The following is a 24,886-nucleotide window of genomic DNA, read 5'->3' as shown; positions in this document are numbered from 1 at the left end:
AAACGATTAATTCGTCACCAATTAAAATATTGAAGGGAACCATTCTATTTTCTCGCTCAAAGGGGGGATCGGGAAGGGGGTTTCCCAAACCAATTCTTTCCTAAATACATTATGAAATATGTTAATGTTTCTTAATACTGATAATTCAACGACGCGTGGCACCTTTTTACGAGTGTCCGTCTTTCCCATATCAAGTGTCCGTCTTTCCCGCCCATGCGCAGAAACTCTGATTTATACATGATGTTTATAATATTAAAAAATGCATAAATTTTGGAAGAAATTTTCCAGCACAAGTTGTAACTTTATTAGACAGAGACTTAAAGGTTCAGTTTATACGAAAATTGGGATCAATACAGTTATATTTGAGTAGATATTGAGTCTTTACCTTAAGGTGTCCGTCTTTACCGCCCTTCCCCTAAATGTGAATAGTAAATGTAAACTCTCACTCGGTTTGTTTACGCTTGCGACTTGCGACCTTTTGTTGGTTCTATCTTCATTTGTGGTATCCCGAAAAAATACATTAAATTTTGCAGTAGAAACAATGCGTCTACAACAAATGTATTGTAAAATGTCACAAATTGATTGTGCCTTGCAGCAATTTTACGAGTCCTACGCAAATTCATATTTTAATAATATTGTTTATCCAGCACAAATGTGGACCTTGTATCGGAAGTAGTGCGCTGTATAGCGCGTCCCATTTGTTATAAAGCGCCACGTACAGCGCACTACTTCCGACCCTAGGTTTAATGTACGGTACGGAAAAAAAATCATCCAAGTTAGTGCTGGCGACACAATAATTATCCTGTACTTAAATACCAAATACATTGAAAACATGCTTGTCAAGCAAGGAGAGGTACACTGGGGAGACAATGACAAAAAACTGCAAATGTGGGTGGGACACGCAGAAAACAGCCACGCTAATAATTTTTGCCAGGGACTCTAAAAAGGTGGAAACTACGCAATAAATTTTATTCATATTTTTATTTCTTATTTTATAGAATTCAACTTTCGGAAGACATACCCATGCAACAATTTCAGGCTGATCGAACGCTTTTCTAGCTGATTTTATTCAACCTGTGACTGAACTATGGTTTAGGTTTAGAAGTAAAAACCTTTTTTCAGCTCTTAAACAGCTAAATCTGGTGATTTTATCAAGCTTCGAGCTTGTGAATGGCTGCTTTTAAAGCTGCAATGAAGCTTAATAGTGGCTTTTGCGCACTTTTAAACAGGCAGTTTGCACAATGCTGTCAATGCTGTTTTATTTTAAGAACGAGAAATAGTTATGCAATATACTTTTTCAGTCGCTTAATCAACGTCTCATCAACCATTATGCGGCAAAAACAAAATTTTAAATTTAAAAAAATGGAACGCGATATTTTTATTTTGTCGTAAACATTGTCGAACGCGATACTTTTAATTTTGGATAACTTTAATTCGTATAAGTAGGGTATTGTCGTTATGGTCGGGCCACTGTTATAGTCGGGTCATTACGATTTTACAGTTTTAGTAACTCATGATATCTATGATACAACCATTGTAAAACTTCTTTCTGCGATAACTAACTTTTCACAATATTGTGAGTTTCAATCGTGTATTCAAAACATCCGTACTGAATTCAGTAACTAAATCTTACAAAAAAAGTTTTCTAAGTGCAATGAACTTTTCTTCAAGAAATGATTCATGAAATTCAATCATCGAGATAAATTTTGAAAATGTATATGAAGTGTGTTGTGCTGCACACGAAGACTATACACTCAAAATAATTTTCACGTCGAAATTACGTGATAAGTTATGTGATTATTTTCCATCTAACTTTTCCCGTACTATTTACGTGAATTTAACGTAGTTTGCATTAGTATGCGTGCATTTTACCGAGTCTGCTTTGACAAGCGAGTGGTCGTGGGTTCGAATCTTAGTAGAATCAAGCCATTCTCTCGATGTCAAGTGACTTTTAGCATGGGTTTATTCTCAGGCCCCTCCATTTACCCTTCCTTCGTGCTGAATTCTATATTTACCCTCTGAAGCCTCTTAACAGTGCAAATGTCCCTCCTATAGTTAAGTGTACTGGTCAAATGTATGAATGAGTCCTCGCCAGGGACGGCTATAATATGGGATAGTGCTGGCAGCGAGGAATAAGTGGGTAAAGTAGATTAAGCTTTGAAGGAAGGGTAAAACCCCAATACACGCAAGCACGCATAAAAATTTAATAAGCATATCGCTCACTCAATAGCGATTATAGCAAAAAGAAATGCAGTGCAGGTCATACAGCAAACACCCGGGCGATATTACAATAGATCAACTATACTGGTCGCAGTAATGAGTCCACACATGGAAAAAAAAATGCGTGCATTTACGTGGAAATCAGATAGATGTTATTGTATTTTCCAATAATGTTCAACTGAAAGTCACGTAACTCCCTGTAGAGAAATTTATGTGATTTTTCACGTGGAAAGAACGTGTGGATTATTTTGCGTGTAAAATAATCCCCTCCAGTAAGGTGTTTGGGAAGGCTAAGGTGAAATACTAGAAAAGCGCTATTTGTTAAGGTCGGGCCACTTGAGTAGTCATGGTTGGGCCACCATAATTTAAAGCGCAGAAGCGCAATAATCGCTACAGAATGTCAGTCACGTAAAGTGTGATGACATAAAGCAAAATTAATACGATAAAAACCTAGATATTTGTTGTTTTTTTCATTGTAGTTGTACACTTCGGAAAAGGCGATTGTAGTAATATTGATTTTACAAGATCGCCAAAATTTCGCAAAAATGCAATTAAAAATAGAGTATTTGTACCTATATGAGCGGTTGTTCACAGAATTCATTCTTTCTATGTCTTTTTATAGAATTTCAATACGTATGTCTTAGATTTTCTGCGGTGGCCCAACCTGTACAACATGGCCCGACTATGACAATATTTTTTGTCTTCACGTTAATGCCTATAACTTTTTTATTTTTCAAGCAATCAGTTCAAAACTTTCCGGAAATATATCTTATTCTTAGACCTTTACAACGATGTACTTAGATTTTCTAAATTCTTTTTGAAACGAAAGTTATGGGCGTATTCCAAAACGTGCCCCAACCACGACGACACTCCCCTAAGCATGTGTTTTTTCGAGAATTGAACCCGGCACCTTCTGGGGTCCATAAGCACTCACCCCGTATGATCAGCCCAGCGGGGTGCTATCCCTATCTTAACGAACGGTGTTTGACAGTCGACTTAACGAAGGGCGCTATTCAACATTGTTGAGTGAAACGTATGCAGTGACTTGCTGTTTCCTTTCGGCATGTACTGAGATGTTGGCGACTAAAGCATGACATCCATCGCAAGCCCCTGAATCCGCCCCATCTGCATGTGCAGAACAGACAGTGGGAATATCTTTACACCTGAAAGCAGTCGATAATGTTGATAACTGACAAACTTTTGCTGTCAGCCGATTTGCGAAATTCTATGATCTGACAGTATGTGTGCTGTGAGCCGAATGAAAACTTGATAGTAGTTTGTAAAGCCAGTTTAACACCTTTAAGCAGCCTTAAAGTAGTTTGAAAACTGTGAGCCTAATGAAAGCCTCTACTCTACACTTTAACACCTTTAAGCAGCCGTAAAACGGTTTGATGTTTATGGCTGTTTAGAAGCGGATTGTTTAGTAGAAAAATAGTTGATATGTGTATGCTCTATTCGAATTTATTATCAATTAAACGAAAAACCATAAAGTTAGTGAGTTACGAGACCCTCCCCCGTATATAACAAATATTCGTTATGAATAAGGTAACACAGTAGCAGCATCGTAACCCCGGAAATACAAAAAGATACAGTAAAACTTAATTCAGCAAAATTGTAGATAACTACTAGTTCCACATATGTCCCTTATCCAGCTTTTTACGAGCCATAATGGCGGATGTGTTCGTAATATTTGAACAGCATTTTTGACATTTCCCCAATACATCGCACGTTTTCTTTCCATACATTCCTTTAGTTTTACCGTGAACGCTCGGAAAGAAAACGTGCGATGTATTGGGGAAATGTCAAAAATGCTGTTCAAATATTACGAATACGTCCGCCATTATGGCTCGTAAAAAGCTGGATAGGGCACGGGAGGGTATTTTCAGCCCGTTAAGCGATGGCATCTATTTTTTCGACCTGTGGCCTAGTTCTAGTGGAATAACAGGTGGTTTAGACGTTCTTTAAATGAAAAATAGTAAATTACTTACAGTCTTGAGAAAATAGCTATAACATATTAAAATTGTATGTCGGCAAAGTATTTTTATGGGCGAAAGAAAAGGCAAATAGGCTGAATTTAGAAACCTGCTGAAAATACCCTTCCGTACCCTACATACCTTTATCAAATTTAGTTGAATCAAATGAATGAATAAAAATTGAGTCAAAGTGGTCGAACCATCTCTGTTTGTCACCACTATTGCATAGTAGGTTTGTATTGGTAATTCTATTGTAAGAAAAGCACAAACATAAACGAATAATAATCTTAACAGTTCAATACTGATTATCAATTTTCGAAATTTTTCGAAATTTTTCGAAATTTTTCTTGTACTGTTTACCATGCGTATTATGCAAAATGCATAAATAATACTGAAGCTTTGTTTCATCGCCAACAAAACCGATCATTTCAAATTCTGACTTTAGTCGAGACGCCAGTCTCCTGCGCTGGCGTTATCTGATAATAGGGTTAGTCATGTATTTTGGACAGATGTTACGCGTATACTATTTTGGACAGTTCCATTTGATTTTGCCGTAATTGTCCAGTACAAAGTATGCGTAACGCCTGTCCAAAATACATAAATCACCCGAGTACATTACATTTATAGTATGGCTGATTTTACATCGAGCAGCCTTGCGTAGTGCGAAGACAGTACCAGCAAGTGTAAGTGTTTTTTGATATACTTATGTCGAATTTGTTTATTCAACCCGGGTTGAAACTGGATGAATTTTATCTGTCAGATAGGAGCAAATGAACACAAAAAGTTCATCCAGTTCCAATCCGGATTGAATAAACAAATTCGACATTAGTAGTATCATTGATTGGTTAGAAAATTGGGTCAAAGTGTTACGTCTATTATACCTGGAAACTTACATGAACGATTGTCTGAAAAAATATACGCCGCATTCTCTGAACCAGCACGATTGTTCTGTGCTGCTTTGGCCGGATTTACTTTTAGTTTTACCTTTACTTTTATATCCTATCCTCTATGTTATTCAGTATAAGTTTAAGTACACAATATTTATTTATGGGTGAAAACTGACAGACTGACTTATACGAAATAGTATGTCAATTCGTGTAGTTATGATGTGGTTGTAACACTTTCAATTAAATTCTACTTCGAATTTGGATTGTCGATAGATGGAATAAACAAAGGAATTATTTCAGCACCACATTAGTTTTACTATTAATACACAAATGGTTTTATAATATGTAGACGCTATACGAGGTATTTTATATGTTTCGTTAAAAGAACACGTTTTGAGTATGTCTGAAGTTGCTTATCGGGTTTGTCTCCTGCAATTGAAAACCTGAAATATTGTATGTATTCTAATAATAACAGTTTCTACGGCGCCTCCAACACTCAAAACTATAATCAAAAGCGTGGAGATCTGTAGTGCAACAAGCAGTTCTGGTATTGAATTTTCTTGAAAAATTCGCTTTTTATAACCGTACCACAGTGAGATCATACCAAGAACAAAACAAACTAATCCAGCAATAGCGTGAACAACTTTTATATACACAGGTTTAATCTTACGGCGTAGCTCAACGGCGTACAGAGCACCCAAACCATTGCTCATACTGAGTATCATTAGAATCACTGCAATTAACTCCAATATTGAATGGGTTTTGCAAAAGTGTGATTTATTCAGAACTCCGCGCCAGTAAAACTCCAGGGCTACTCCAACAATGACGCATATGCTGCCAACTGTTTGCAATATCCAATGAGCGGTTTTACGCTGTGGTTGTGTCAAAGCTTGGGTCCATGTGTTGCCACCATCGAAAAGCAATATGGATTCGGTTATCAGCACATTGAACTATCAAGAATAAAGCAAAATTGTTCATACTTAGAAACGATCACATAAAACAGCTTAAAGTACGCACTCCAAAAACACAAAGAATTACATGCCATGTAAAAATTTTCTCAAATCCATTTTTCCAGCAAATCCACACGGTGTACAGGAATGTGAAACTGATCAGAATGTGATTGAGAAAGGTCAAAGCTCGTTTAAATGTCTCCAGACGACTTTTTCGTGTTAGTTTGGTTTCAACAATTAGATTCTCCATTCTTTAAATCAATTAATTCGAGTCACTATAAAACGCATTTAAACCTAAAAATATCGTAACACATACTTTGTTAGATGTTCATTATGTGAAATTGAATCAAATTTACCAAGTACAGGTTCTTTTCATTAATTATAATATCAAATTTGAATCCCGAAATGCAGTGTTTCCGGCATTCGGTGCTATCCAAAAAACTGCCTTTTAGGTATACCCGCTTGGTATTTCGGGTGTTTTGTTACTATCGCGCTTAGTGTGATAATATTAAAATGAATTATTTCAACATACCTACTGGCTTTGCTAATCTAGAAACGAAGTGTGACGACAGTGAGTGTTAACGTATTATCAGCTGTGACAGACTATACTAATCATATTATAGTATGTGCATACTGTTTAACAATGAGATGGCCCATCAGTTTAGCGTGTTCACCGTTCAATGGTGCTACGCGGAATTGAAGAATGATCAAAATGACTGCACCGAACAGCGACAAACTACCTCTACTGGTTGGTGTCACATGCATTACATGTGGAGAATAGGGGAAATCCCGAGCGCGGCAGTTACCTTTGTCTTCAATATGCGTCCGAGACATCCAATACGCGATATAAATTCATTCTAACCGTGATGTGTTTTTGATCTGAAAGACTCACTTTCTAATAAAATTTGGGTCTTTCCCATATTGTATGTATGGTAATTCACCTGAAAGATAACATCAATCGAGAATAAAATATAACCCATTAGTAAGCTTTTGGCATATTTATTTCATTCAACTTCAATTCCATAACCGTCTGCTCGTACTTTTTCTTCATGTCTTCCTCAGATTTGACCTCCTTGGGATGCTTCCGTAATACCTGCTTCATAATAGCCCAGTATTTTTTGATGGGTCTTAGTTCCATGTGGTTCCAATGTGTTAGAGGGTTCGTGTCCTTGGGTACGAAAGTGACCCCGTTGTCTTCGTACCACTCCAGGACATCCTTTAAATAGTGGTGCGAAGCTAGATCTGGCCAGAAGATCGTAGGACTCTCGTGTTGCTTCATCAGAAGAAGCAGATGGTTCTGTAGACAGTCCTCGTGGTAGATCTCCCCGTTTACAGTCCCGGTGGTCACGAATGGTGCACTCCGTTTCCCACATGAGCAGATCGTTTGCCAAATCATGTATTTCTCGGCAAACTTTGAAAGTTTCTGCATCCTTACTTCCTCCGGAACATCAAACTTGTGCTAGGCGGTGAATAACAGTAGCTCCAGAAGCTGCCGGAAGTCCGCGATGACGTAAGTCCCACCATTCATGTTGAGACAATGAGGCTTGGTCAGCATCTGGGTGTACAGTTTCCGGGCCCGTAACTTTCTCACCGTATTTGGCCGTTTATCCGGATTAGGAGCGTTCTGCACCTTATACGTATGCATTCCCTCCCGGTCCTTGGCTCTCTGAAAGACTTGGACCAATTCAACTTTTTGGCCGCCTCCCTAACTGGAGCATTAGGATTCCGCTTAAACGATCACGACACGCTTGTGATCCTGATCACTAATAGAACATCCATTCTGACCGCATTTCTCCTTCTATGCGACGCTCAGAGTTTGGTAGTAACGTTTAATCACACGACTCACCGTTGACTGCACGATTCCGAGTTTTATTGCAAATGTATTTTCAAAACAGCTACAACCACTAAAAAATCTTGGTTGCATATCAAACCACTAGAGGTGCGCTTAGATTGCCAACAAGTGGCATTGCAACTTGTTCCAAACTGTTGTACGATGTTTCCGAGTAACGATGGTAACGTATCACAAATTGCGTCAGAAGTAACACCGAGCAACAACTAGCAATATGTCGCATTCCATATGTTGCATTATCCCACATGTTGCCAAAAAATGCACAATCTATACGCACCTTGAGAAAACAGAACGTAACGTAACGTGTAACGTATGAAACGTGGACATATTCATGTTCTTCAACTATGCTAGATAATGCTAGTAACAGAAATTAACATGAGTTGGCTGTGTACTGTGTTTAGAGATTTGTTGAATACCAAATTGGGTATGAAATGGAGAGAGTTACCTGGAAGGAGTGTCAAACATAGCTCTGGCTCTCTCAACCTCCCACCTTGCGCCTTCACGCAGATCTAAGTCAAATGATGACGGTCGATGACCTTACCCGGAAATGCTTTATGTACTTGCTGAAGCAGCTAAGCTAGGAGGTGCGAACTAGAGGGCCTGTTCTCCAGGTGAGGGGCGGCTCACACAGCGTCTGTCTCGAAACGGGCGGCTGAACATGAAATGCTGTATTCCGCAAGCTATACCTAAGATGACAGACCCATCAGCGGGATGTAGGTATCGCGACCCCGGTGAGGTAGTATACCGAAAACTCAATTACCACGAACAACGAAGAAAGAAATTCAGGACGGAACAGTCGGTATAGGACACGTCAAGGGACAAGGAAACGATTAAGGGATAACGATTGGAAACTTGGTACCTGGAATGTCCGAACTCTCCATGAACCGGCACGGGCTGGCTTGCTTGCTCGAGAGCTGCATCAACTCGGAGTGGAGATCACTGCTATTCAGGGAGTTCGGTGGCCAAATTCCGGAGAAAGGGAGTTCCGTGCATTAGACCCTATTGCAGGCACTTCTTTCAAGTACCATATCTACTACAGTGGCGGTAAAAAAGCAGAACATGGAGTCGGTTTCGTAGTGTATGTTGGGAAAACAAAAGCAACGAGTTATCCGGTGGAGGCCCGTAGACGACCGTATATGCGTGTTGAGAATTAAGGGCAAATTCTTCAACTACAGCCTAATTAACTTATACGCACCGACAAATGATAAATCCGATGATGCTAAGGACGAGTTTTACGACAGGCTTGACCTATGGAGAGTGCCCAAAACACGACGTGAAAATCATCATCGGAGATGCAAACGCGCAGATCGGGAAGGAGGAATTCTTCCGTCCAGTTATTGGAAGACATAGCCTGCATCTGGTCTGAAGCTCATAAGGGTCGCTCCACGACGGATCAGATGTTTACCCTGCGTCAGTTGCTAGACAAGTTCCGGGAGTACAACTTGCAGACACACCATCTGTTTGTGGACTTTAAAGCGGCGTACGATTCAGTTAAACGAACTGAGCTGTGGCAGATAATGCTTGAACATGGTTTTCCGACGAAACTAGTTACGCTGATTCGTGCGACGCTGGACGGATCCAAATCATGCGTTAGGATAGCGGATGAGACCTCAGCTGCTTTCGTGACGTTGGATGGACTGAAGCAAGGGGATGCACTCTCTAACCTGCTATTCAACATTGCCTTGGAAGGTGCATTACGAAGGGCAAACGTGGAAAGGAATGGAACTATCATCACGAAATCTCACATGCTTCTTGGTTTTGCGGATATCGGACGTCTATATCATCGGAATCAACCGTAGAGCAGTGGAAGAGGCCTTCAGGCCCTTTAAAAGGGAAGCGGCCGGATTGGGATTTACCATTAACACCGCCAAAACGAAGTACATGGTTGCTGGTAGGGAACGTGGGAGCCCAAGTGGTGTTGGGGCCGAGGTGGAGTTAGATGGGGAACGATATGAAGTAGTGGAGGAATTGGTACACTCGTGACATGTGACAACGATGTTAGCCGCGAAGTGAAACGACGAGTTGCAGCCGCGAATCGGGCTTTCTACGGTTTACGTAGCCAGCTGAAGTCCCGTAGTTTGCAAATTCGCACAAAACTGGCGCTCTACAGAACATTAATCCTCCCGGCGGCCCCTTACGGACACGAATCATGGACCCTAAAGGATGCTGATCGACGAGTGCTTGGGGTTTTTGAGCGTAAAATTCTGCGATCTATACTTGGTGGCAAAATGGAAAATGGAGTATGGCGCAGATGAATCACGAGCTCTACCAAGTGTACAAATATGCTGATGTGGCAGGCTGCGGTTGGCTGGGAATGTGGCCAGAATGCCCGATGAAAGAGTAGCCAAAACTATTTTCAGCAGAGAACCAGGAAGAGGCCGTAGACTCCGAGGGAGTCCCCGCACCTGGTAGGTGTGTGCTGTCGAAGACGATGCACGTTCAGCTGGTGTTCGTGGGGATTGGAGAACGGCAGCCCAGGACCGACGGTACTGGAGGACCATAATTCGTTCGGCGCAGGATCGGTAACGGACCGTTGCCACTAAAGTAAAGTAAAGTGAATACCAAATTGCATTTACAAAAACTGGATGAATTTAAAATGTTTAAAGTCTGAAACGATCTGTTGGCTGGTCATGCCATCAAGAAGACTCCGCTTTGGAGGAATATGGAAGACGGAGGTAAAGTCAAAGAAAGAAAGTATGAACCGGGTTATCGGAGAAAGAAATCTACCCTTTGACGAAGTGTGTACACTTCTGGTTCAAAAGGAGGCATTACTTGATTCGTGGCAGTTGTGTTCAAAGTTTGATCTGCTCAGCAATGGTGATGCGGAAGAATTATTACACCACATCCTTAGGAGGACGGTGCAGTTCGCCTGGTAACACTAAAGACGTTCTCCAGTAAGTTTAAACGAGCCTTAATTGCCTTACTATCGTCAGATGAGTCCGTAGTGTGACCCAAGCAACATAGTCATATTAAATAGCAGATTTAAGCCATTCAACCTACCTTGATCGTTGTTATAATTACCTATGGGGTTATGGTTAGAACAAGTCTAGAATCTTTTGACATGCCCCATCACTCGCTCCTCAAGTGGGTTCTATAACTTTGTTGAAAGTTCCCTTACTGTGCAGTTTGAGTTTGTATGTTACACAGATCTCTTTAGATATGGTTAATTCTGTTCTGGATTGTAATAGACAAACGGCCATTTTTTCAATTTTGTGTATTTATTCTGCAGATTTCAACCACGTTTTTATTCTACACATTTGATGTTTAGCTGCATTAAATTGTACAATTATTTTTTTGCTTTACACCAGTGCAATAAATCGAACTTATCTGTCTGTCTGTTGTTATTCATTTCTGTTTGCTTGAAATTTCCTTAAGAATAATCTACTCAGATCATATCATTGTAAAAGTGTACAACGAACGAATATTTTTTTCTGCATGATTTGCCTCATATTTTCTCATACCCTACAAGAGTACTACTTCTCCAATGGCACTTAAATATTATGTTGAGAATAATGTTTGTTTTTGATCTATTTTTCCTGTTCATTGTCAAACACATCGGATTAATTAGGATAACTTGCAGTTGTGGTTTCGTGCTTTTCTCTTCTATACATGTACAACCTTTTGGCTTTGTGATTTTTGGGCAACATGAATTTTTTTTCGTAGTACATATTAAGGGGTTATTCAATCGTGGTATTTGCTTCAACTCGTCACAGTCATTTTGATTTTAATGCTTATCGCTAGTTAGTGTTAAATACTTATCAATTATTATTCTTCGAGAAATTTAAATGCACTGCTGTTTGATTCATCTACATGTTCGAAACTGCAACTCCGATAATAACTAGAATATAAATCTGAACAAAAATCAGTTTTCTGCTGAGCGGAATCATCCAAAACGCAGATTTTTTCGTGTATTCGGAAAGATAAATTATTTTGAGTAAATGACAAACATCTGCAGTAAAGAATATGGTTTAGAAAATGCTATTTAATAAAAAGGCAGTAATAACTTAAAACTTAAAACTCAATCGCTACAATTCGCTAGTATTCATTCTAAGAACGCCACCACGCGTGTTGCGGGACGTTACTGCTACATGGAAGTCACCTAATACAGCTCGTTTGATCGATTTCGGCACGTCTGACAGCAAGCCTGGCTGTAGTACGCATAGCTGCACAGTTTGGCCTTCAGCACAATACTACAGTTTGGAAAATCATCGTGACAACCGGCATCGTTTTGGGCAATATCCTCACGAGCATCGACGTATGGTTCCATGGAAGCGACCGCTGTCGTAGTGGAGGTCGAAGTCGTGGTGGGACAAGGATCCTCATTGCAGACTCGGTACGCTACGGGGCGATCCGCGTACCGGCAACTGGCCGATTCTTGCATAACCTTTTCGCGCAGATTGAGCTCTAGACATTTGACCACTCGGCGCTGATTGCCACCGTCGCAGGATTTGGTGCACTGAAAATAAAAGTTTGTCTTAAAACATGATCCCCAAGCTGACAGATTAGGATTAATTACCTCAGTCCATTCCGAGTAGTGCCATCTGGGTTTACAATCGCTAATCGTTTCAATATCGCATTGTTCTGTGGACTTTGGACGTTCGGCCTCATCGCAATCGGCATCGGGTACAAAGTTGTCGTTCCGGATGCACAGAACCGTCCGGGATTTGGTGATATTGAAGCAGTCGCCAGAACACTAAAAAAAAGATTAAAATAAAATGAATAATTTGTAAAGTTATGATCGAAATTTGGAATTACCAATCCCCACGGTCCGGTGAACCATTCTCCGTACTCACAAGCACGGTCGCTTGTACACTCTCTAGTGGTATCCGGCGTAAATCGTAGATCACATCGTTCAGCATTCACCGATGAACTCCGATCGCAAAATATCGATCGAGTCTGTAGCCCAACGCCACAAGCTGCCGAGCAACGTTCGCTCCAATCGGCTGTCAACCATGTGCCAGTTTTTTTCGGTTCTACCTTTTGATTAACTCGACTGGAGTCCAGATTCTGTCGGTTGTGTCCGTTGGTGGTTTGCATATCATTTTGAGTGCTGTGGACGCTGGAATGGTGATTGTGGTGATGGCTATGGTGGTGGTTAATAACCGTTGGCCTATGTTTATTAGTTTCCACCGACAAAGGTTTATGATGCTTGATGCACTCGCACTGTTCGGCCGACGGGGGCTGTTCCTCCAAACATGCTCCACTGCTAACCTGGATAACTATACCGGAAATCAGTTCCTGGACGCATTTGACCTCACGATTTTTGAATACTTCATTATCGCCTTGTCTTTCATCACAGTTACAATCGCTCCATTCGGATAGTTTCCAATAGGCAGGACAGGGTTGGGTATTACATCGCAGCACATTCTCATTCACAGATGGTTGCGTTAGATGGGCACATCGCTTCGGCGAGAAGACGCGGGTTGGAGCTTCACGAACGCATTTGATTACTGGTTGCTGAATGCCGCCACCACACGATTTGCTACATGCGCCAAATCCGACCACTTTCCATAGGAATTTTCGTTTACGAAGTGGCTTGGAAGTACTCGCAGGAATCGTAGTGTTCATGATGGTTCGGTGTTTCGGAACACGAAGACTTGCTTTTTCGGAGATTTCATTTGTAATTCCTATAAAGGTAACCGATTTTTACTATGATTCAAAACATATTTAATTCTGAAACTCACCATCAACTCGATTGTCCTCGACGGATCCTTGCTCTTGCTCGGTGGGATTGGTGTTGATCGGCATCAAGTACTCATACTTAATACCCGGATTTGGTTGTTGCGAAAGAAGATACAGTTCCACCGGCTCCGACAGTGGCCCCGGGGCAGTTATCCACTCAGTAACGCCTTCAATTTTGCGAAAACTGCTGGTGGATCCATTGTTCAGACCATCCACCCTGCGATACTCGAAAATGGTTCCCGCTCCCTGGTAGAATCCACTCAGTGAAATAGTGTAATCACCATTTATGATGAACCGTGGCAGGTCGGCTGTTTTGAGTGCTGCAACGAATAAGGACAAATGTTTGTTAGTAAAAGTATGATATTTCCAAATTCTGACTGATGGTTAATGTTAAACACTTGAAATTTTTTGTTTTATACTTAAGCTGTTTAGCATCAAAATTAACTTTTGATATTTTACGCAAAGGAGACAATAACTACATTTATAATTTTTATTTGGCATACATTTTGATTGCGGATTTATTTAAGAGTGTTTGAATGAGCTAAAAATTTGCACTATAGGGGCGTAACCAGAAAATTTCTAAGCCCCTTTCCAGGTTCAAGCCGATTCTCAGAACAAAATTTATTCTACCCTTACAAGCTCAAAATTTCGCTGCCAGCTGTTTGGAGCACAGGAAAATTTACCGGACTAGTTGTATGATCCTCCTACTGTTTCAAGCAGCCGTCTTCATTGAACTCGATCTTGGATTGCTCGTTGCCAATTTCTCAATCGTCTTAGAAGTCACCAGTCGTTGTAGACCTGGTCAAGCCCTCTCCTAGGGCCTTCTATTCTGGGTACCGGTAGGGCTTTTGAACCTTTTTCTAATGATGTGCCGAGCTATGTCGTGTATGTGATTTGATGCTCGTGATTCATACGCCTCTACCACTCTCCGTTTTCAGCTTGTACTCTTCCAAACATCGTTCGCAGTTTCTTTGCCTTGAACTCGGCAAGGGTGTATATCGCCAAATCCATACAAACTACCGATCTGGTAATGGTTTCGTACATTATTAGCTGCGTGCGTACGACAGCATATGCCTGTTGATCGCAACATTTTGCGAAGGGCAAAGTAGGTTCGGTTTCCTGCTTGACTGCACCGCTGGATCTGTTCACTTACTTTTTCGGCGAAAATTTGGTCTCGGGCAGCCATTCTCCAATCCAATCGTCCCTCATACTCACTGTTCTAGCATCCTTGTCAACAGCGCACGTCCAACGGGTACGGGGTCTGCCTCGAAGTCGTTGACCTCTGTCGGAATCTCTGCCGTATATTGCTTTTGCTGGTCATTCATCTGGCATCCGTACCCCCACTCAGCTCGATCTTAGAATACTTGTTTCCGATTATTAAAACGTCTCAGAAGTTTCAAGTTGCCTTCGACCTGGGCGGATAATCCCGTATCTCGTCTCCTTTGAACCTCAGCAAACCACAAATCGTAAGCTAGATATGAAAATCATATTAAATGTCTGTAAGCAAAATCGAAATCGTACACAAAGCTTAATAAATCGCTCCCTAGTTTATATTCAATCGTACAAAATGATGACGACTGATTTACCTATGATTTTTACCCCGGAATTGTATAGTATTATGGAACTAATCATGTTGAGTCGGGTCTCATCGTATACAAATACTTATGAATGTGAATTGTTTACGAATAATCTGCAGTACGTATATAGCCTCCGAAATAGTACGCATATGCTGGTTTCGTGCATCCAGTACGATTTTTCATGATATATATCGGTACATATATCTCATTTTTTACTTTGATATACGTACGAAAATGTTAGTTAGGTCTACCTTTCAAGCATTTGGTTTTCGACGCATTTATTTTTGGCCGAATCCTTCTAGACCCACTTTTCAATCAAGCGTTGATTGCCTCCACCGTTGCCATTGTTTTTGGATATAATATCGAAGTTATCTGCAAATCTCAAGACATGTCTCTAATGTCTTTGCCCAGTCGTCGGATCAAGCTTTCAAGGGCGTTGTTAAATAGTATGCAGTGTGTCCCCGAAACGCGCGCAAAATACATCACTCGATGTGTATTTTATCCATCGCGTCTGTTTGTCCCGAAATTGGTAGTCGTGCATTGACCAAACTCGTGTTTTTAGTCTTTGACCTTGAAATGCGGTCAGACATTAATATTAATATTTTTTTTGGTTCGACCCAGCATTGGACAAAAGGTAGCAGTCACAACGACAACTTATTAAGCGTAGCTACCTATTACCCTGCCCCCGTTCCTTTCCACTCTTTCCCCTCCATTAAAAAAAAATTTTCATTACTTTCCCCTAACGTCCCTCCATCAATTGTAGAACCATCGTTTCAAAACATATTAATTCGTGCATTATCTGCCATAACTTGGCTCGATCGATTGTATCGCATGCTGCTTTGGAATCGATCTCATCGACACCCTTCTTATTACTCACATAAAGAATGATGATGATCCGAAGTGACTTACGGGTCTACAAGGTAACCGAGTCTGACTTGACAAGCGAAAGGTCGTGGGTTTGAATCTTAGTACAATCAGGCCATTGGATGTTATGTGACTATAGCATCTGCTTATTCTCAGGCCCCTCTACATTCATCCTTCATACTAAATTCTACATTCACCAACAATAAAGCCTCCTGTCAAAGCAAGTTATAGGAATGGTACTGCCTGGAGCTGCGTAATGAAGCGTCTTGTTCAAGGGCAAATTATAATTTGTTACACTGCCGCAGGTTCTAGAAACGAGATTGGTAATGCAAAGTAGTACAAAAACTCATACACACATACGCACTCTTCCTTGGTGATGAATTCTGATGACCAAGAAGCCTCTAGTCCGGGTTAGTTATAAAGAATTGTACTGACACGGGGTATGAATAAAACCTCTTGTTCAAGATACCCATTTCATACACGTTGTCTGATATCGTTATCGACGAGAACACCCGTGAGAAGATTGTATGTAAGAGAAAATAGACTTGTGAATCATGACTTTCTTGGTATACAGTTGGGTAACCAACCTATTTTGGACCTCATCAGCAGCTGTACATAATTTGGATACTTGTATTTAATTTTGCTGTAAATGTCCAAATTATGAACTGCTGCTGATAGTGTCCAGAATACGTTGGTTACACGACTGTGGTTCTGTGCTTTGCGGCGTCGTCGGTGGTTGATAGGAAATATGACAAACGAGCATAACTTCGTTTCCAGATCCTGTCAGCTGTTTTCGGAGAAAAAAGAGATTTCGCTATTTTCCAATACGTGACGGTATTTCATACTATTTTTATCGTGAGCTTTTTCGTCATTCGTATAATGCACAAATCATTTTTTAAAAATACAATAAGTCGTACGAATATAGTTTTGTTTATCTTTATATGTACGAAACATTCAGGACTAATTTTATAAATCAGCTTCGTAATAGGAACTTGGACTTGGATTTGGACTTGGACTTGCACTTGGACTTGAACTTGAACTTGGACTTGAACTTGGACGTGGACTTGAACTTGGACTTGGACTTGCACTTGGACTTGAACTTGGACTTGTACTTGGACTTGGATTTGGATTTGAACTTGGACTTGAACTTGTACTTGAACTTGGACTTGGACTTGGATTTGGATTTGAACTTGGACTTGGACTTGGACTTGGATTTGGATTTGAACTTAGACTTGGGCTTGGACTTGGACTTAGACTTGGACTTGGACTTGGACTTGGATTTGGATTTGGATTTGGATTTGGATTTGGATTTGGATTTGGATTTGGATTTGGATTTGGATTTGGATTTGGACTAGGACTTGGACTTGGACTTGAACTTGAACTTGGATTTGGACCTCAAGCAACACAGCTTGTTATAGAATAGTATAACATTACATACATCAGAACTTCTCTATTACCAGAAAAGCGCAAAACATTGAAGTCTAATGAAACAACAATTGAAAGAAGTATGTATCAGGTTAATTCAAACCATTTTAAAACGTTATTATAGCATAAGCTACAACTTGTTCTTCCAGTAGTTTAAATTTAGTAATGAAGACAGAATAAAAACTTCGTGTTGACATGTTGACAAAAACAAACATTATTCATTTGTTATGAGCTGTCAAATAAATTCATGTTATCACGAAACGTCTCAAAACCTTAATAATAACGACACATGTTTTCAAAGTACGTTTATAGTACTCTTAAACGACTACTTTCCGTGAATATTATTTTCTAACTTGTTTTGTGTGTTACTTGGGACTTGGACTTGGATTTGGACTTGAACTAACAGCCTCTCCCAGTCGAGATTCGAACATTTAGGACAATTAAGCAACTCGATATAACTAGAACTTTTGTGGCAATGTGCTTCTACTGTTATGGTAATGCTTCTATGTTAGAATAAATGTTCCCAATTGCTAGCTCCGAAGCGAACATGGTAAGCGACTACTTGACTTCTTGTTTTATAGGTTACTAGCTGACCCGACAAACTTCGTATTTCCACAAATTAACTGTGTTGTATATAAATCGTGCATCTCGGATGACCTTTGTCACAATCTCGAGTTTTGCAAGTTTCTGGGGAGCTCATGGGTGTTTTAATATACAAATTTTCCTCACAGTAAAATAGAAAACAACTTCACCCATTGCTTAGCCTAATAAAATAAAGCGGATAGCATTTAAATATTCGCCATCATAACAAACCATTTCGCCGAATACCATTTTAAGGAGCACCAATTCTCGGTTGACCATAACGCGGAATATAGAGTTTCGCAGAATACCAAACCTTACGCGGGATGTACCATTTCACGGAAAATCTTTTCGTAGAAAGTACCATTTCGCAGGGGTGACCCAACTGAAAGAAAGTAATAGAGGTCAGTAGATCTAGGAAAATAAATGAACCTAGATAGAGGTGATCTCTACGGTGGGCTGCCCAACAAAATTCCTGCCTCCAAAATCCTCCACGTACCAAATTTGGTTCCACTTGCTTGATTAGTTCTGGAGTTATGAGGAAATTTGTATTGCATTTGTTCGGGAGCCCCCCTCCTAAAAAGGTAAGGGGTCCTAATTCATCATAGAAAAAATTCTTGTCTCCAAAAACACCCACATGCCAAATTTGGTTCCATTTGCTTGATTAGTTCTCAAGTTATAAGGAAATTTGAATTTCATTTGTATGGGAGCTCCCCTCTTAAAAGGGGAAGGGGTCGTAATTCACCATAGAAAAAATTTCTACCATCTAAAACTCCCACATGCCAAATTTGGTTCCATTTGATTGATTAGTTCTCGAGATAAGAGGAAATTTGCATTTCATTTGTATGGAAGCCCACCCTCTTAAAGGGGAGATGGGCCATAACTCGCTTTCTAAAGAAGAGAGGGGTCTCAATTTACCATAGAAAAAAATCTTGCGTCCAAAACCACTTACATGTCAAATTTGGTTCGATTTACTTGATTAGTTCTCGAGTTATGAGGAAATTTGTTTTTCATTTGTATACGAGCCCCCCCCCCCCTCTTAAAGTGGGGAAATCCATAGAAAATATTCTTGCCTACAAAAACACCCACATGATAAATTTGGTTCCATTTGCTTGATTAGTTCTCGAATTATGAGGAAATTTGTATTTCATTTGTGTAGAAGCACCCCCTCTTAAAGTTGGGAGGGGTCCTAATTCACCATAGAAAATATTTTTGCCTCCAGAAACCTCCACATGCCAAATTTGGTTCTATTTGCTTGATTAGTTCTCGAGTTATGAGGAAATTTGTATTTCGTTTGTATAGGAGCCCCCCTCTTAAAGTTGGGAGGGGTCCTTATTCACTATAGAAAATATTCTTGCCCTCGAAAACTTTCACATGCCAAATTTGGTTTCATTTGCTTGATTAGCTCTCGAGTTATGAGGAAATTTGAATTTCATTTGTATTGGAGCCCCCCTCCTAAAATGAGGAGGGGTCCCAGTTCATCATAGAAAAAAATTTTGTTTCCAAAAACACCCACGTGTCAAATTTGGTTGCACTTGCTTGATTAGTTCTCGAGTTATGAGGAAATTTATATTTCGTTTGTATAGGAGCCCCCCCTCTTAAAGTGGAGAGGGGTCCTTATTCACCATAGAAAATATTCTTGCCCTCGAAAACTTTCACATGCCAAATTTTGTTTCATTTGCTTGATTAGTTCTTCAGTTATGTGGAAATTTGTATTTCATGTGTATAGGTTCCCCCCCTCCTAAAACGGGGAGGGGCTCCAAGTCATCATAAAAAAAATTTTTGTCTCCAAAAACACCCACATGCCAAATTTGGTTCCATTTGCTTAATTACTTCTCGAGTTATGAGGAAAATTGTGTTTCTTTGGTACAGGAGCCCCCCCTCTTAAAGTGGGGAGGGGTCCTAATTTACTATAGAAAATATTCTTGCCCTCGAAAACCTTCACATGCCAAATTTGGTTCCATTTGCTTGATTAGTTCTCGAGTTATGAGGAAATTTGTATGGAAGCCCCCCTTTTAAAGAGGAGAGGAGTTATAATTCCCCTTATAAAGAGGGGAGGGGTCTCAATTTACCCAACAATAAATTCTTGTTATCGAAAACACCCACATGCCAAATTTTGTTCTATTTGCTTGATTAGTTGTCGAGTTATGCAGAAATTTGTGTTTCATTTGTATGGGTGCCCCCCTCTTAGTGGGGGGAGGGGTTTCTAACCATCACTAAAACCTTTCCTGGCCCCAAAAAACCTCTACATGCATATTTTCATGCCGATTGGTTCAGTAGTTTTCGATTCTATAAGGAACATACGGACAGACAGACAGACAGACAGACAGAAATCCTTCTTTATAGGTATAGATTTGTATCGTTTGTATCTGCATTCTATCGTATTTTATTGGTGATCATCAAAGCAACCTAGTCAAGATTTAACACAGCTGTCCAATTCACATCGTATAGGTGCTCGAACAGAAGGAATTTTTAGTTGATTTTTTAGAAGCTTAGATAGCGGGTACTACCATTAGTAGCGCAGTTGAATCATTTTCGTTATGCGAAGAATTTCGGGAGAGTATTTTAAATGCCTTTCATTCCAGAAACGACAAAGAAACAAACGATACAAATGAGCCTGTATAAACAAAAGTCGGACATTAACAGAGAGTGTAGGGTGCTACGAAAATACCAAACTTAACGATCGAATATCCAGACAGACTTAGTGAACCCCAGCTGAGGGAAAATGGAATCCCATAAATAAACCCTGACCACAGATATGGGTTTTCTTGTCGTTCTTGCAGCAAGCAAGCGATCTGTTTTGGCTTTCCTTCTATTCAGCAGTGTGTCGCTTTAAGTTGTTGCTATGGAAAAGTAGCTCCAGGTAGGAAAAATTAGTTTCGGTTTCTGATCAATGTTTACTCGCAAAACTATGTGTTCAAAATGATTTTTAAAATTAATTATATTGCGTTTTGTAATAAATTGGTAAGCCCATTTAGATGTTTCGCTTTAAGCAATTAAAACGAGTTTCACATAAGAAAAATCAAGAACCGAATTTAATTGTTTTACACATTGTATAACAACGTATAGTAAAAGAAGCATTAAATTGACACCATGCAACTATCGCATAGTGTGGCACTTTGTGGCATGTCGTCATCTGCGAATGGTCTATCGCCTCGTAAGCATGACACATTAATCAACAGTGGCGCTTAAATGCCGCAAGCCGCACTTTACGACTGTCTATATATATATAAACACCGCCACTCATTGGTCCGACTTTTCTTTGCTTTCATTCTATGTAGGTACACCCTTAAAAAGTAAAACATACGGATTTTTTCATAAGTGGATAATACAGTTCGTGAGCGCTGAGAGTTTGTAGCTCTTCGTTGTGAAGACGGTATTGGAAGCGGAGAACTATATGATAAATAAATATTTTGATAAACTAACATGCAAAATTAAAGTGTTGTTCATGAATTTTAATATATATTTGATTTTAGTTTGTGCGAAATACCTTAATTTTGTATCTAAAGAATTTCGAAAATTTCGTAAAGTAGGTTATTTATTTTGCATGAGTAGTAAAATAATTTATTTGAATCTTAATTTTTTACCACTTGGCTATGATGGCCATTTAATTCGGAATTCCACGAAAATGTTCTTCTGCCTCACATCCGCAATTTACGATGCCGTTGCCAGGCCAACAGGTTGGCAATAAAGTAGCTAGGTAGACTGACTTGACCGTGACTTCCATTAAGATGTTCCCTCGCGCTAAAGTGCACCGTGAGTTGTTGCATGCGTGCTTCGTTTGTAAAAAGCTACGATAAAGTAAAAATATACGTTTATGGCTCAGCTAGGTTGTAAAACATCACCATAATCATAAAGTGGGTGCCGTGCAAAAATACCGCGGAAAAGAGAATCTTCAAAATATTATCATATTCATTCCAGTTTTAATTCACAAACAACCAGCGCAAAATGTATAGTATTTTGGTTTGATATAAAGATGAACACGTTTTTGTAAAAAAGATGCTTGTAAATGTCCCATATGTAATAACGACATATGGAATTTGTGAGTTTTATTCGATTATCAAATAAAATTGAAGCTGAACAGACATTCGAGGAAATTAAAGCAGTACCCTCAGCAAGTCTTAGATCAAATTTATTTGCATAAACTTTCCATGATTTTGCCTTTCTACTATATAAATATATAGTATAAAGGTATAGAAATCACTTGGAAAACCGGAAATGGAAAGAAGGTCCTGCGGGCCGAATGTTATATACCATTCGACTCGGTTTCGAAAACTGAGCATTTTCTGTGTGTGTGTGTATGTATGTGTGTGTGTGTGTGTGTGTGTGTGTGTGTGTGTATGTAACGCTTTAATCTCACTCACTTTTCTCGGAGATGGCTGGACCGATTTTAATGTTCTTAGTGTCAAATGAAAGGTCTAGGTGTCCCATTGGTCGCTATTGAATTTCATTTTGATCGGACTTTTAGTTCAAAAGTTATGTATAAAAATACGAAAAATATGGGACTTCATTATCTCATAGATCCCCTAACCGATTTGAACAAAATTGATTGCATATGAAAGAGGAGCCTTACAAAGCCTTAACTTCCAAATTTCATGATGATTGGACTTGTAGTTTTAAAGTTACATAAAGAAATGTGAAAAAATAGTATTTAAAACATATTTTTGTAACATTTAAGAATTAATTCAATGAAAAACATCACACATTTTATTATTATTTGAAAATTACTGCTAAGATCTATCAAACGAAACCGAGTTATTTAAAATCGGACGGTTCATTCAAAAGTTATTCAAACTTTAACACTTAAGCACCGTATATTAAACCGTTAAAACGTGTGAAATCAAAACGTATCAATCAAATGTTGATTGTATTCAATGTGTGCGATGTATGTATGTATGTATGTATTTATGTATGTATGTATGTATGTATGTATGTATGTATGTATGTATGTATGTATGTATGTGTATGTGATGACAATTTGCAATGAAATTCAAGAAAAGTGAGAAACATGTCAAAAGTCAGAAGTTTTTGAAGCCTCTTAGTGGAATACGAACTCTGAAATAAAAGAAAAGAAAAAAACTTTTACCGACTAAATTCCACTATTTAATATTTATTCGCGACAGATACGTATACGCTTTGAAAAAAGACACTGATGAAGCCTGCATGTTGTGGGCGAACTACGTATCTGTCGCAAATAAATATTAAATAGCGGGATTCAATTGCAAAGTTTTTTCTTTTCTTTGATTTTAGATTTCAATTGTCATTTTCTTCACTTGCTGTTACTCACAATTGCACGCAAAGCAAAAAGCGGAGAAAAGCAGTTAATTTAAGTATATAAGTATAGTGTTGTATAGGATCAAAATACTAGTGAGTTGATTTTTTCAAATAAATTTATACAAATTTCATACAAATTTTGCGCATCAATATATGCTCTTTTCAATCCATAGATACTAGAGCTTAGAAATGTTATATGAAAAATAGGAAGTAAACGTTGCACGGTAGTAACTTTGTACGATTTGTTTTCGTTAGTGACATTTTAAAGGACAGATGTCTTATGTCATGTATCATGTTTTAATAAATAAATCAAAAATGACAAGCACTGGAAATCATATCGATCATATTTCTCATCATCAAGCATGTTTACGGCGCAGTTTTTGCACTATTTTTCGACCTCATCTTGTTTTCCTAACCCTCTAACATTGTAAAAACGATGCGATCAAGCTAATGACTATCTTTTCATGAAAGTACATTCAAAAGAAGCTCAAGTTTTGATTTTCATGCAAAAATAATTATCTGAAGGAGCGCCAGCTAATAAAAAGTTCAATTTCTCTTTTTCATATCTAATGCTCTATTCAGTTATTTTTTCTAATTCAGATATATTGCAAAATTGAAGCCAAGCAAACTAATAGTAAAATTTTGAGATTAATCATTTTGTTGTAGATATCCTTTTTCTTCAAAAACGAAGTATAGTAATAATTTTTCTGAACTCTTGTTTTTCAAAGATGCTAACTTTTGAACGCATGGTATTAATATCAAAAAAAAAATCTACCCTTTGGGCTAAAACCACTCAAAATAAAATATCAAAAAATATGCTATGAACGCATATTTCATATTGTCAGTTCAAAACAAGTTTCGTATGTGGCTCTGAAACCCAAAAGTTAAGGCCGACCGATTATAAAACTAAATAAGGTGTTCATCAAATAACATAAATGACGCTTACAAGTATTTACGCACCCAAGGAAAGAAAATATAATTATTCTACGCAATACGTTGTGAATTTTACTGGCAAATAAGGATTTTGAGGAATACGGAACGGATATTTAAAAATATAGTCAAGTTAATTATAGATGTTCCTGAGAAATTAAATAATGATTATTGTGGCAGTAGAAAGGCTAGGTCACGCCGCTAGGTGGATTAATTCGGGTTTTTTAAGTATAACTTACAAGAGCACTTCAATTGGCATCACATCACACTGGTACTTAAATTATTCAATAATAACATATTGATTTGAAAACAATTCTATAGAGGGAAAATCTCACACCGACTTCACATATGGACTAGACTTGATTGTTGTGGTAAACCTTCCAATCGGTTGTCCATTCATGGTGAAATTACTCCCCGGTACATGGGTATTCATTTGCATCCTCCTGCTGGGGGAAAATTATTATTCGACATAAATATCCCTCGCGTGCAGCGCACAATTGCGTACCGTGCGAGCGCCCATGTAGCAACAGCATCTGTCACGAAGTGCACCGCGGGAAAAAATCCACTTCCGGTAATGGCCGACTGAAGTGGAAATTCAACAGAGCACCATTACTGCTGGCGTAGTTCCTTCAAGAACAATAACCGCCATCGTAAATGGTGCTTTAATAGCGCAATG

At 39.1% G+C, this 24,886-nt stretch overlaps 2 protein-coding genes across 3 annotated transcripts in view; both read right to left on the bottom strand.

Moving 5' to 3' along the window:
- Positions 1-5,383: 5,383 nt before the first annotated feature.
- LOC128743504 (transmembrane reductase CYB561D2-like) lies at positions 5,384-6,594 on the bottom strand. Of its 2 annotated transcripts, none has more exons than XM_053840101.1 (3): positions 6,563-6,594; positions 6,098-6,324; positions 5,384-6,030 (listed from the first exon to the last, which is right to left on the bottom strand). In XM_053840101.1, exons 2-3 carry the CDS (start codon positions 6,278-6,280, stop codon positions 5,494-5,496), a joined length of 720 nt encoding a protein of 239 aa, XP_053696076.1. In that variant the 5' UTR covers positions 6,281-6,324; positions 6,563-6,594; the 3' UTR covers positions 5,384-5,493. The 2 variants fall into 2 exon arrangements, with proteins under 2 accessions (XP_053696076.1, XP_053696075.1); XM_053840100.1 differs by having other exon boundaries at positions 6,387-6,590.
- A 4,526-nt stretch (positions 6,595-11,120) lies between these two features.
- Positions 11,121-24,886, bottom strand: part of LOC128742177 (thrombospondin type-1 domain-containing protein 4) — a 90,645-nt gene continuing 76,879 nt past the window's right edge. The window contains exons 4-7 of the mRNA XM_053838437.1: positions 13,564-13,881; positions 12,635-13,506; positions 12,396-12,572; positions 11,121-12,335 (exon numbers count right to left, since the gene is read on the bottom strand). Of these exons, the coding sequence (XP_053694412.1) occupies positions 11,979-12,335; positions 12,396-12,572; positions 12,635-13,506; positions 13,564-13,881 (1,724 nt within the window). The 3' untranslated portion in view covers positions 11,121-11,978. The remainder of the gene's footprint in view (positions 12,336-12,395; positions 12,573-12,634; positions 13,507-13,563; positions 13,882-24,886) is intronic.

This window comes from Sabethes cyaneus, chromosome 3, assembly GCF_943734655.1.
Source record: "Sabethes cyaneus chromosome 3, idSabCyanKW18_F2, whole genome shotgun sequence".
NCBI classification, from domain to species: domain Eukaryota; kingdom Metazoa; phylum Arthropoda; class Insecta; order Diptera; family Culicidae; genus Sabethes; species Sabethes cyaneus.
The sequence above is the reverse complement of the archived record's forward strand: the minus strand, read 5'-3'. Positions and strand labels throughout refer to the sequence as shown.